At 40.1% G+C, this 13,668-nt stretch overlaps 1 protein-coding gene across 1 annotated transcript in view; it reads left to right on the top strand.

Annotated features, from left to right (window-relative positions):
- The first annotated feature begins 578 nt into the window (after positions 1–578).
- Positions 579–13,668, top strand: part of LOC103510095 — a 35,479-nt gene continuing 22,389 nt past the window's right edge. Inside the window, exons 1-6 of the mRNA XM_026824240.1 lie at positions 579–711; positions 805–875; positions 1,864–2,068; positions 5,122–5,195; positions 10,149–10,241; positions 10,746–10,856. Of these exons, the coding sequence (XP_026680041.1) occupies positions 579–711; positions 805–875; positions 1,864–2,068; positions 5,122–5,195; positions 10,149–10,241; positions 10,746–10,856 (687 nt within the window). The remainder of the gene's footprint in view (positions 712–804; positions 876–1,863; positions 2,069–5,121; positions 5,196–10,148; positions 10,242–10,745; positions 10,857–13,668) is intronic.

Here is a 13,668-nt window from a genome sequence, read left to right as displayed (position 1 = left end):
TTGTATTGATTCATGATTGCTAAGTAGTGGTTTCATCAAAAGATCTGTACTCCGTGAAGAGGTATTTTAAAATTTCTTAAAGGTGCTCGGCTACTCGGCAACATCTTTTCGTCTGCCTTTGCTCTCCGCATCAATTTCTGTATCATATTCTTACTTGGAGTGAATTTGCGAAAGATCGTCTGCCTTTGCATCAATGTCTGTATCAGTTTCCTACTTGACAATTAAGGAAGTAAGATACCTTCATTTTCGTACGGATTTAAAAGTACCAAAATAAATCGTCACACCATCAAAGTGAGAGGTTTTTTTTTTACAAAATCAACCAGGGGACTCGCTTAGAGACGACCGACCGACCTGACTAATGTTTTTTTCAGACGATTCGCCTTTGAACTATTTAAGGAAAACGGCACATTCTTCAGGTAACCATCTTCAAGAAGTTAATAACAATATCAAAACCTGATAATGTTACTATTCATAGTATCATAGTACGGTCATTTATACTCTTGGTTATTTCAGTGGAAGTCTTCGCTACTTAGTTTGTCGGGCTGCCAAGTATTTGACAACCGGTCAAAGATCCCAGCATGGCCAAAACACAAATCCAAACAGCCTCAGGTCAACTATGGAACCTAATCACTACTGACAGCATGGGAAAACACATGTATATCCTATCAACACCTCAAATCACCGGAGCTCCTCATTTCCGGAGACCTGATAGTGAGTAGCGGCATGTAAGGCGCTCAACAAATGAGCCATGGTGCTCACTCTTCTGATCCTAATGATTGGAGAGCTTTGTAAAGGTAACTTCAGGACCCGCTGAAGATCAAGGTAAGCTGAAGCATCTTGGAATATACAAACTCCTCATTTCCGGAGACCTGATAGTGAGTAGCGGCATGTAAGGCGCTCAACAAATGAGCCATGGTGCTCACTCTTCTGATCCTGATGATTAAGGAGCATTGTAAAGGTGAATTCAGGATCTGCTGAGGATTGATGGAAGCTGAATCATCTTTATGACAACTATTACTATAGCTGAAGAATCTTTATGAAAACTATGGCTGAGGCAGCATTTTAACAGAAAGCACCAGACTATAACACCTGTGAACCTGTGGCTGAGGCAACATTATAACAGATAACACCAGACTATAATACTTGTGGACCTATGGCAGGATTCTTGATGATAGCATTTCCGCAAAAATCCAACATTGCCAGAGCGGGAGAAGGAAAAAACCCGATTTTTGCACCTCACATTGAGAAAACTAAGAAAAGTAGGATGAACAAGGCACAAAAAACATCAATTTCTGTATCATATTCTTACTTGGAGTGAATTTGCGAAAGATCGTCTGCCTTTGCATCAATGTCTGTATCAGTTTCCTACTTGGGATGATGTAGCGGAAGATCATGCAATTGCTGACACAATCAAAAGTTTTCCTTCAAACCTACATGCCTATTCGATTTCAGATCAGGTATCCGAACTGTCCTCACACTGGTCTACAAGCCCCCAAATTTTTTTTTTTTTTTTTTTTTTTTCCTTTTTTGATAAGTGTTTTAACTGTTTCACCACCCTTTTTATTTCGTAAAAATGAAACAGCTGCTACATTAGACGCTTGTGTTCTGTGTCGTAGCATGCCCATCCCGTAGTATGTCCTCATCAGGTGGGCGATAAGAGACACAATACTTCCCATTTAGGTGCTGCGTCAACACGAGAACACTAGAAAGTAACCCGTTGAAATTTTTGCAATCGAAAAACGAGTGCAGATTTTTGTCGATTGTGGTATTCGAACCCGGGACCTCTGGGTTCGAAGCACTTACCACTGGGCTAACCGTGCCGTGTCGATTACTACCGAAAGTCCTTCTCTCCGCCTGTTCCAGCCCACAGTGGGTCAGAGTGTGACCGTATTCGGGCGGCCCGGGGGCGGCGCGCCGCAGCTCACCAAGTCCGGCAAAATCCGCACCAAACGGGAAGAAGACCCGTGGCTCCGGTTTCAATTCTACGGACCTACCCGCCATATTGTCGACGAGGACCTGCGGTACAGGAACGACTCCGCATCGAAGAGAGAGTACAAACAGGACTTAGGTGAGTAGAGTCCTTTATCTATAATTATTTCAGTTGAAGTGAATCCAAATGAAGGAGCCAGCTCTTTGACTTAGGTGCGTCCAGTCCTGTCTGTCCTGTGATGATTTTAGTCAAATTCAATCCAATCCAGAGCAAGGGACAGTAGCACATTGGATGCACCCGCCAGGGAAGGGTTGATTATTGAAGTTAAGAATAGTTGCGCGTGGTTGGTATCCAAATGGGTTACCACTTGGGCAATCGTGTGTTGCTGGAGTGCTGGTAAGATACCATGTACCTATCCGTAACTCTAGAAATCAGAAAGATTTCCTTCTTCAAAGAAGCCCAGTCTAGGTTTCAAAAGATTCTCCGTACGGCTGGATTTCTCCAATCCTGTCTTCCTACTCTCTTCGCTTTGGGACGATAAGACCTCAGCAGTTACACTTCCCTCTATCTATTATTCTATTATATTATCATGAATGTTCAGTTCGTTAGGTATACTTACTCTTGTTAGTTCATTGTCTCGTATAACGACCTAGACAACACCACTTAACAAATAATGCCAACGCCCCTCACTGTCGATGTTGTAATAAGAGAGGAAGCCGAAATTTCAGGTCAATAAAAATATTGTCAATGAGGTTCTTAGAGAAGAGATACTAGAGAGTGTCCCACTGAAAATCCTCAAATTGAAATTAAAAATCAATTAACGGAAATGACAATATTGTTATTGACATGAAATCCTACAAGTTCGTACTCTATCTGAGTGCCTTTCACTACGCAGTACGCATACCTTCGATCTAATTGGACAGTCATCAATCATGGAATCAGACGTATCCTGGGTATTGTTTAAGACTAAATAGTCTGAAATCTTAATAATAATTGGACCATGATGTAAGAGTAAGAAGTTGTCTGACTGGGGGGACATTAAACAGGGAGTAGACCAGCTTAGTCTGGCTGGGGGACTTTAAACAGGGAGTATATACCAGCCCGAATTCCCCTTGCTAAAGAAACAGCAAAGGTTGAGTGCGAAGGGCATCCACTTGTGAAATTTGTAGCCATAACCGAATATCACCTCAAAGCAATCACCCTAGTTAAGGACTGGCACCTATACTCCCTGTTTAAAGTCTCCCAGCCAGACTAAGCTGCTCCTATTCCCTGTTTAATGTCCCCCAGCCAGACATCCTGTATGCACCTAAATACCTGATATAAATATTATGTAGGTGTTGAAAGGGTTTTCACCGTTAAGTAAATTAATGAACTGGTAGGCTCGGAATTGGCATAAGTTGGCATACACCTAATCAGTCATTAGGCACGAGTGACTCAGTGACTTGTAACGTTTCCACTCTAGCACGACTTGTCACACGCCACTGGGCGTAGCTCCTTAGGAATGAGTTCTGTCAGGGGGGACGAAAGAGAATATCAGCTGTCTCAATATTCCGTAGGAGGACACGGAGAAGGAATCAGAATTCTGAAGTTTCTTAAGCCTAAGTACCCACCACCAACATTATCATTAGAAACTGTTGCTCAATAGTTTAGAAATGTTTTTGCAACAATCTAGCATTTTTTTTTATATAAATATATATTTTTTTTGCTCTCCGTACTTGATTTTGGCAACTTAAGGGGGTAACTTAAGGGGGCCCCGGACTAACTCCAACAAGGGAGGTTCCTCATCGAAACATTTTACTAGTAAGAGTACTAAGGCAGTTTTACTTAAATTAGGGGAGACATAAATATGTAGTTACCTATCTAATTCTGGACCCCTTAATTAAGAAGCTGGATCCCAAGGCAAACGGCACCGGATGCGACGCAATACGGATGGCCGTAAGAAGTACGTCACGTGATTTACCGTGAATGAAAAAATTCATCTGAGAGATTTATCAGCAATCATTGAGCCGAGCTGAGTTTCACTTTCTGGATTTTGTTCACTCCTCGATTTCCTTCTTGGCCTAGGAGTTTTCTCTCCAATCTGTCTGAGCTGTCTCAGTGTGTAGGATACCATTGCCTGAGTACTTTCTATATCCTAGAATACGGATTCTCCATTCCTTGAATCCAGTGTGAGGGAATCCTACCATATGTTAATTGGATAGATCCTTTCTGAATAAGGGACCCGGTAAGAACTTTTCTATAACATAAAGTACGAAATCTTCATTGCCTCCGTCTGATTACAACGGGGATTTCTACCTTTTTGATGTAAGTAAAGTGTTTTATTGCCAGCCTAGTTAGCTTAGTTGGTAGTGCGTCTGCCTTGTAAGCGCTAGGCCGCGGGTTCGATTCCCGCCCGGGGCGGATTTTATCCTGATAGGATAATGTTCGTTCTCGGACCGGCTGGTTTTCTCCTATCCTGTCTTCCTTCTCTCTTCGATTTTCGGGACGATAAGACCATAGCAGTTACAGTTCCCTCTGTCAAAACATCTAAAAAAAAAAAAAAAAATGTTCTATTTACTTTGTGTTAAAGTAGTTTCTTTATTAAGGAGCGCTCCGCTCCGCCAAAGTTTGACCGTGTTCTAAAATACGGAACAGTATAATGCCCGCTTTTACCACAGAGAGTTTTCAGCCAATCCAGAGTTCAAGAAATACTGGCCTGTGTAAATCAAATAAGTGACGTGATTGATGTCAAAACCCTTGCCTTGACACTGTGCACTGTGTGAACTCTCGGTGATAAAACCGGCCATTATGGTCGAATTTCAAGAGGCCAGTATAGGCAATCCAGCTACTGGCCTCTTTGAAACACCACTGGAATCCAGTAACATTTCAGACGAGCATTTTGTGCAGTATCAATAAATAAATTGTACCTATTTGTGATTGAGCAGAAGTACATTTTGTCCAACTGGATGGGAATGTTACCAGACTCCAGTACCTATTGTTTACACGAGGCCAGTAGCTGGACTGCCTACAGGCCTTGTGTAATCCAGCAATTACTGCTCCATTTGGTTGTCCGCTATCCATTTTACCTGATGTATCTGGATTTCTACAAACTCCGTTGTTTCCGGATGTCCGTTATCCACGATGACTGAGTCTCACTCTTAACACTCTAATATGCTAATTTCTATTGTATCCTCTTTTCCGCAATTCCGCAGACGATCTGATTCAGGAGAAGAAGTTGATGGCCGCAGAAAGAATGAGGCTGAACGAGATTCATGATCGGAAAATGGTAAGTGACATCATCTCCACGTTTTGTTCTTTTTTTCTGGTTTTGTAGACCAAAAAATTGGACAGCATTGAGCAGAAAAGGACCATCCATAAGGCAATTTCCCTTACTTACTTACTTTCCGTGTCCGGTTATGACTAAATTGATCCTTTCCAATGTTGCGACACGACACGTTGGTTGCTTCTTCGTTGACCGATGCTAAGTCATCCACTGTACAGATGATCTCTAGATCTGGGCAGTAGGTGTGATGCCTCATCCTAGGTTGCTTTGCAGATAGGTACGTTTGTCATCGTCGCTGTATCCCCATCTGACCTTATGAATGGTCTTTTCTGCTTATTGCTGTCCAAATTATACAGCTATATTGCTTCACTTATTTTAATTTCTCACGTATTTTTAGTACGATCGGCTTTGTTTTTTGTTCCTTAGGGAATTAACGACATTTTATAACAGTGTTACACCTGATAGTCGATCGACGCCGATCCACATCGATTCACAATAAATTCACATCGATCGACGGCCGACGACTATGTGTGGACACACCTTTAGATGGGCTGCCCCTTTCTATTAGCTGGCCAAAAAAGCTGGCCTGTTTCTTTCTTTCTTTCTTTTAAGTTCGCCTGACCGCTTTTCGTTGGCTTTTGATACCGGAAACTTCTTCTTTTTTAGCTGGGCTGCCAATTTCTTTTTATTTTAGCTTCCCTTGGTGGTGGCCTCAGATGGGGCGCTTTTTTCAGCTGGTTTGACCGGTATCTCCCTAATACCTGAATCCCAATGCCGCTTTTTCAGATGGCTTTTAAGCGCTTTGCTGTCTCAGTCGCTTTGTTTTGCTAACCGCTTTTTTTTTAAGTCGTGGTTCTTCTTTTTATGATTTTAAAAGCTAGCTTTTATTGATTATTTCCAGCCCTTACTTTATTTCTGCCTTTTTTTTAAGAGGTTTGACAGAGAGAACTGTAACTGCTATGGTCTTATCGTCCCGAAATCAAGGCCAAAGCCAGCCCTGTGAAGCCACAGACAATAACACTGGCTCTTTTGAGGGTACCTGAATGGGACTATGGTCAAGTCCGTCTCAGGAAGTTGGGTACAACGACATAATTATGTACCTGAATATCCCTCATCTGACCCCTACAATTTAGGGGCCCTTAGCTAGCTCTCTGGCCTTGATGACACCTCTTGGTATCCTCTTAATGGGATAGTCTATGGACTCACAGCTTTTCTCTGGAATAAACCTGAGTATGCGGACTCTTTAGAGGTGCTGCAGGTTAATTTTAGAGAAACTGGGGAGGTTGAAATATACCAGTGAGGGTACTTCTAGGTTCCATCAAGGCCAGGGTATAGCAGCTTGGGCAGGGGAAAAAATACTGGTCACAATAGATCTACAGAGGTCGCAGTGTTAATTGCATACTCTCTTGGGAGAGGAGCAACCAGTCCCATAATAAATAAATACACCTGAAGTCCTTAGTGATGGGGATGTTACCCTCCATTCGTCGACAAACTACCCGCCTACTCGGGACGATAAGACCTTAGCAGTTACAGTTCCCTCTATCAATCTTCTTATTAAAAGTCTATAGTCCGATAGCTCTCAGATATTCAGACATTACCTAGGTGTTTATTTTGAAAGATAAATGAAAAATTGCACCCCTCAACCACAGAGCACATAGATAGTAGATACCTACCTATAGGTATGTCGATTGTAGATTGCTAAATGCAAATGTTATTTCAGTAAATTTCGTGATTTTAAACCAATATGTTTTCATCACATCACACGTAAATTGCGAGCGAACACTTCAGATTAAGTTATTTGTGGTTTTATAGATTTTAGTAGAAGCGTTTCACAATTTTCATATAGCAGACAAATATTGCACCAATACTCGAAGGCTCTTTCTTACGTCTACTCGTGTGTCTATGAAAGAAGTGTCTGAGACCAGCCACTCACTATTACTTAGACCTGACGACAGGTACACCTGATCGGTCTACCAGATATTGTGTGCTCATCAGGTATCAGGGAGACCTGACAGACGGACTTGTCAGGTCTACCTGATAGTGTGTGCTCATCTGGTGTCAGGTATACCTGCCAGGTGTATCTAATAAGGGGCGGCTGGTCTGAGAGCTAACCTAGGTAGTGTAGTCAGCGGGGATAGTACTTTGAATGCACCAGTTCCCAATAGTTGAACGTACATAGTAAGGCGTAGTTGGTATCCGGATGGCTGATCATCTGGACAATCGCGTGCTGTCCCGACCCCACTCAGACTGGGTGAGGTTAATATAAAGAGCCGGGTAGACTGGTAGAGCTGTATTTTCGTTTTGCAATTTCCCCATTTTCCGAAGCTCGTTTCTCCTCTTTTGGCGTAATAGCACCTGTACTAAACCATAGGAGGGAGAAACGAGCTTCAGAAGAGGGGATATTCTGAAAGGAAAAGGCAACTTAGCTTGTCTCCGAATGGAGGGATAAACTCCCCTTCTCTAAAAATCTTAGCAGTTATATACCGAGATAATCTTACCATCGATTGATGTCGACTGACACGTCCACACTGCCTCGACAACATAGATTTACGACGACACCGAAGCGAATACAATAGTCCGTCCCTTATACCTTTTTATTACTATTGTAATAATAAAGGAAGGACGGACTAAAAAGCATGATCCATAGTTCTGTAGGAAGGTAGGTACTAGATAGGTAGGTAACACCTGTAACCTGTTGGTAATACATAGCTATTTAATTTAGTACTAGCTAGTTATAATACCTACTTAGAAGTTATACCTATCTAGACCTCTCGAGAGTAGAAAGACTCCAAGTACCTACCAAAGTAGGTACCTACAAGAGATCTCAGGGAAATTGTAGCCTAGGTCGTAAAACTACAGCCTATCTGGCAATAAATTAATTTTATTGAATTAAATTAATCAACAGATGACTTGGTAATTTTATTGAATGATTTATTGATAAACTTGAAATATTAATTTGTTTTTAATTGAAAAAATATCAAATTTGATACTTGTCTTGTTTATTTTTGGCTTCTGTTGAAAAATTCAGTGAGAGATTACGTAAGCTTTCCCCCATTTGAGGCTAATTTTACGCTCGTTACATCCCACCAACATGGGATTAAGACCAGAAGGGTTACCAATTAAATTCGAGTGGGCCGTCTGAAATGATTAACCCTGAGTGAGCAATCTTGAAACGATTTAGTTTATGTTGAACCTTTTGGTCAACTTTTATCAAAATCGGACAAACAGTTATGGCGAAAGGAACAGACAGACAAATTAAAGAAAAAATAAGAAATCACTTTTCGTTCAATTAGAAAGGAAAAAAAAAAAATGTGTTCAATTAAAACACATCTGTCCCCTCGCCTCTTTGAGAATAAAATTTATAGATATGTACCTACCTAGGTACATATCTAATACATAGAATTATGTAGGTACCTACATACCTAGGTTAGGTACTTTTATTTTATAGGTATATAATACCTACCTAGGTTAGGTACTTCACTGTTATGAGTGTTATGACAAAATAGAGTGAGTGGCCTTATAGACGGTTAGACACTTGGTTTCAATGGCTGAACTTACACGAGTCAAACCAAATGCAAAACTGTCGAGTTAAAACGTAGACCTTCACTTTGTTCGGTCAATAATCAGAAAAGAACCGTCCATAAGGCAATTCCCCTCCTGTAAATCTGCTTATTGCTGTCGAAATTAGGACAATATTGGCAGACACTCCAAACAATGAACGTAATGCAACAAGTGAATATAATTAAATACAGGGTGTCGAAACAATATTGCAAATAACTCGAAAAATGCTAACGTTTTCAGTCCGACGAGCGACGGTCCAAGTAACACTACTCATTGATCCGGAAAGATGGTTCGCCAGACTAAAAATCAAATGCGTTTTGATTTCTCCCGGATTAGACCAGTGGTCTGATGGGGCGGTATAAATTTGGTCCACTGGGCCAAATTTTGGTCCGGAGAATGGTCCAATGCAGTTCGGTCAGTCTAATGTGTAGTCCCCTTTACCTATACTTTTCGCGTGATTTCAATATCTTGAGACACCCTGTATAAAGGAAACTCCTATGATGCTGAAATGATTAGCAATTGGTTCCAGAGGTAACGCTTTAACCTGCAGAGAGTTACGTCTACTCTACAACCTGGTATGATACTACCAAGATTTCCTCTTTATTTCCACACTAGTAGACAGGGTGGTTCAACTGTTGGGGAAAGTATCCTGGGTGGATCAACAAAAAAATTTAGTTAGCTATAAAGAGCTATTATTTCCGGCAGAGTCTGGCCTTTGAAATATTTCCTATTTGTCAATAGCACAACGGGTAGAGGTAGAGAGTTAAGTTCTGCAAAAATACTCCAATCTGAACAACAACCCCTGAAAACCTTGCTTCTTTCAGCTCACCTTTATGAATCACCGACCTATTGTAATTTGGTGAATTTTCTCTTTGTATCACAGTTATCACTTAGTTTATGTAGTTAGTTATAAATATCTTTTACCTTTATCTTGGAAACCACTTTTTTTAAGACCTAGGGTCACCAACAACAATGGTTAGTTTTGACCTAAACCATCTTCAGAAAAATTATTAAAAATAAAAACAATTGTGCCTCCTAGGTTATTGCCCGAATTTATTCATTGAGAATGGGGCTTTGGAGAGTAAAACGGTAGAAACACACGTCACGTCACTGGACCTCACGTAGTGTGGATGTCCTGAACGAGATTGCCTACAATATTATGGGAAATTTTTTGACTACACTTTTTCTGACTCCTCTTGAGCTCACGTCACGTGATGGTAATGTGTTTCTACCTTATTATGTTAAGGCGGTCTCTTCTTGATCCCTTGTGTACCGCGTCCACCTTTGTTTAGGACTATTGCACTGTGTTTCTACCTTCTACCTTAAGTAATGTAATTATTATCATTGTTGTGTGTTTTCTCTGTCCGGTTATTTTTCTTTTGTCACCTCCCCTAGCTGGTCAAATCCGTTACACCTGCGAGGCTCAAAAAAGCCCCCAACACCGGCACCCCAGCACGAAAACTCGGGTTCAACTTTGAATATTCCTTGGTAAAACTTTCATTCAAACTTTTTGGCTTTTAGCTGGGCCCTTCGGTTTTTTAAGGTGTGTCCAAACATAGTTGAAGGGGTTTCTGAAATCAACGCATTCTTGTCAAATTCTTCATCCATCCTGATCTTATTTTTCCTTTCCTTACCCCCATAAACCTTCATAATATAAATTAACCACAAATACCTAAGTACATTTCTTTTCTTTTAGTACCTATATTTAGACTGTGAACTTAGAACCATAATGGGTATAGAAAAGTAACACATTGTATGATTTCCTATCATATGAAGGGGTTTCTGAAATCAACGCATTCTTGTCAAATTCTTCATCCATCCTGATCTTATTTTTCCTTTCCTTACCCCCATAAACCTTCTTCATAATACAAATTAACCACAAATATGTACATTTCTTTTCTTTTAGTATATTTATTTAGACTGTCAACTTAGAACCATAATGGGTATAGAAAAGTAACACATTGTATGATTTCCTATCATCACTATCTACAGGGTTGGTCCGACGAGCACGTGTTGCAGAAAATCAAGCAGCAACTAGAAGACCCGCAGAACAAACACAAACTACCCAGTATTGACGGCATGAAGATTGGACAAACGAGAGAGGTAAGTACCTATTAAAGTTCACCCCGGGCTGGAATAGAACCTGCTAAGACAGAACTAAAAGTCCTGCTGGGAACGAACTTAAGGTTTGTCCATACAAAGTCGACGACCGTCGATCGTAAGTACCTATTAAAGTTCACCCCGGGCTGGAATAGAACCTGCTAAGACAGAACTAAAAGTCCTGCTGGGAACGAACTGAAAGAACGAACTTAAGGTTTGTCCATACAAAGTCGACGGCCGTCGATCGATATCGATGTGAATTTATTGGGAATCGATAATCGATGTCGATTGACAGCCGGTGGACTATGTTTGGACACACCTTGGACGTATACCTAGATATTAAGAACACCTTGATTAAAAAAAAAAATAATAATAATAATATTAATAAAAAATAGTATGTAGTTATGTACCTAAATGTAGTTAGGTAAATACCTAGGTATAACTTGATCAATAAAACTCAATTGTTCACACGGGTGCAAGAACGTCTACCTACATAGGTACTTACGTACTTTATAGGTAATGAACAGGACTAAAAATATACCTGTCTCTATGTAGGTATGTAGGTACATGCAATAAAATATCTACTTTATTACATAAAATTTCTCTTAGCAGTAGGTACTACACGTGAACAACATTCGTGAATTCAATAACTCGGGGCGAAAAAAAAGTTCTCACAATAATATCGAACCCGTGACCTCCTGGTTCCGAATACATTACCGTGCCAACTAGAATAGGTAGTCTCATTCACACATCCTCAGAATAATTCAGAAGTCACTAGATAAACAGGGTCTGCTGGGGGACCCTTAAACAGGGTGTAGACCAGCCTAGTCTGGCTGTGGGACTTTAAACAAGGAGCAGGGACCATTCCAGCCTGAAATTCCCCTTGCTAAAGAATTAGCAAGGGTTGAGTGCTAAGGGCATCCACTCGAAAAATTTTGTAGCCAAAACCAAATATCAGCCGAAAAGCGATTACCCTAATAGGGCTGATTGAGAGGCTGACGAAAAACTCCGACCCCGTCTGAACACGGGAAAAGAAGAAGTCATAAGTTAACTGTTGCTTGTCCTTAATAAATTCTGGATTTGTCCAAGACTTTTGGTTTATCCTGTAAGAATAAAACTACAAGCCGGATGAGTCTGAATTTTGGATCTATTATTATTTTCTTTTCAAGTTGAAGATGTGTGTAATACCTACATATTATGTACCTGCAATTATTCTATTCTACATTATTACCTACTCTTCATTCAAAGAACACTCAAATAAGCATCATTCAATAGGATAAGGAAAGTCGTGTGATGTTCACACCAGATTACTTTAAACAAGGAGCAGGGACCATTCCAGCCTGAAATTCCCCTTGCTAAAGAATTAGCAAGGGTTGAGTGCTAAGGGCATCCACTCGTAAAATTTTGTAGCCAAAACCAAATATCAGCCGAAAAGCGATTACCCTAATAGGCTGATTGAGAGTCTGACGAAAAACTCCGACCCCGTCTGAACACGGGAAAAGAAGAAGTCATAAGTTAACTGTTGCTTGTCCTTAATGAATTCTGGATTTGTCCAAGACTTTTGGTTTATCCTGTAAGAATAAAACTACAAGCTTAAAATTAGTCCGGATGAATCTGAATTTTGGATCTATTATTATTTTCTTATCAAGTTGAAGATGTGTGTAATACCTACATATTATGTACCTGCAATTATTCTATTCCACATTATTATATACCTATGAAAGCCAGCCGTTCCGAGAACGAACATTATCCCATCAGGATAAAATCCGCCCCGGACGGGAATCGAACCCGCGGCCTAGCGCTTACATAAACCCAATCTTTATTTCTGCCTTGTTTTTTCTTTAGATAGAGGTACCCTTTATTGTAAAATATGTAGATATAATACCCACTTATTTAGGTATTGATGTTTTTCCTTTTCCTGCTTCTTCTAACGATAATTCTACATGAATATGTAGTTATGTAGCTAATGTCCGAATCACGTAAGGAACAAAGTTTCTTACTTACATTCTTTTTACTTTATTAATTTGATATCATCTAGGTCTAGTGGGGAAAAAAAAAACGTAGACCCACGACCTTACCTAATATTTACACAAAACGACTGTGTAAAAACAAAATTCCAACTTTTTTAATATCCATTATTCAATAAGCTCAAAAGAGATAGTACCTACCTAGGTATAATAGATCACGAAATGAACGAAATCATGACTTAACAAGGAATCATTTTATTTTGAAGAAATAATTTTCAAAAATCCCCCCGGACGCCGGACAAACATGTAAAAACCCGGACATGTCCGGGAAAACCCGGACGTCTGGAAACCCTAGGTCCGTCCCTCCGGGAATTTTTTAGCCCGTAGTTTATTCGATCGTGATTAAAGAAAATCAGTACCGATGTATATGTACCTACCTAATTTGTTTAATATTCAGTTTATTATTATTCTTGATTTGATTTTTTGATTTTACTTTCATGTAATGATTTAAAATCAAGACTAGAGCCCGTTCTCCCTTTATTCCCAATATAATCTCTTGGAGGGTTTCAGCAGTCATTATATATAAGTTCTGTGGGTCAACTTGATAAGGAGAACCAAAAAGGCATATATATTTTGCAGAACTTCAAAGGCTAACAACGTTTTTACCGTCTGATAGGTAATTTTTTTAGCTCTTTAACCCATGAGAGCCGAGGCCTACATTACTTGACCAAACCCGTCTCTCTTTTCGGTAATATCTCAGTCACTCCACGTCAGAGTGCATCGGGGATTTGTCTATTAGTTAGAAAACAAAATTTCCCACTATTTTCACTATTATTTGAAATATTTAC

This window comes from Diaphorina citri, unplaced genomic scaffold (genome assembly GCF_000475195.1).
Source record: "Diaphorina citri unplaced genomic scaffold, Diaci psyllid genome assembly version 1.1 scaffold558, whole genome shotgun sequence".
Taxonomy (NCBI): domain Eukaryota; kingdom Metazoa; phylum Arthropoda; class Insecta; order Hemiptera; family Psyllidae; genus Diaphorina; species Diaphorina citri.
This window is presented reverse-complemented; position numbering and strand designations above follow the sequence as displayed.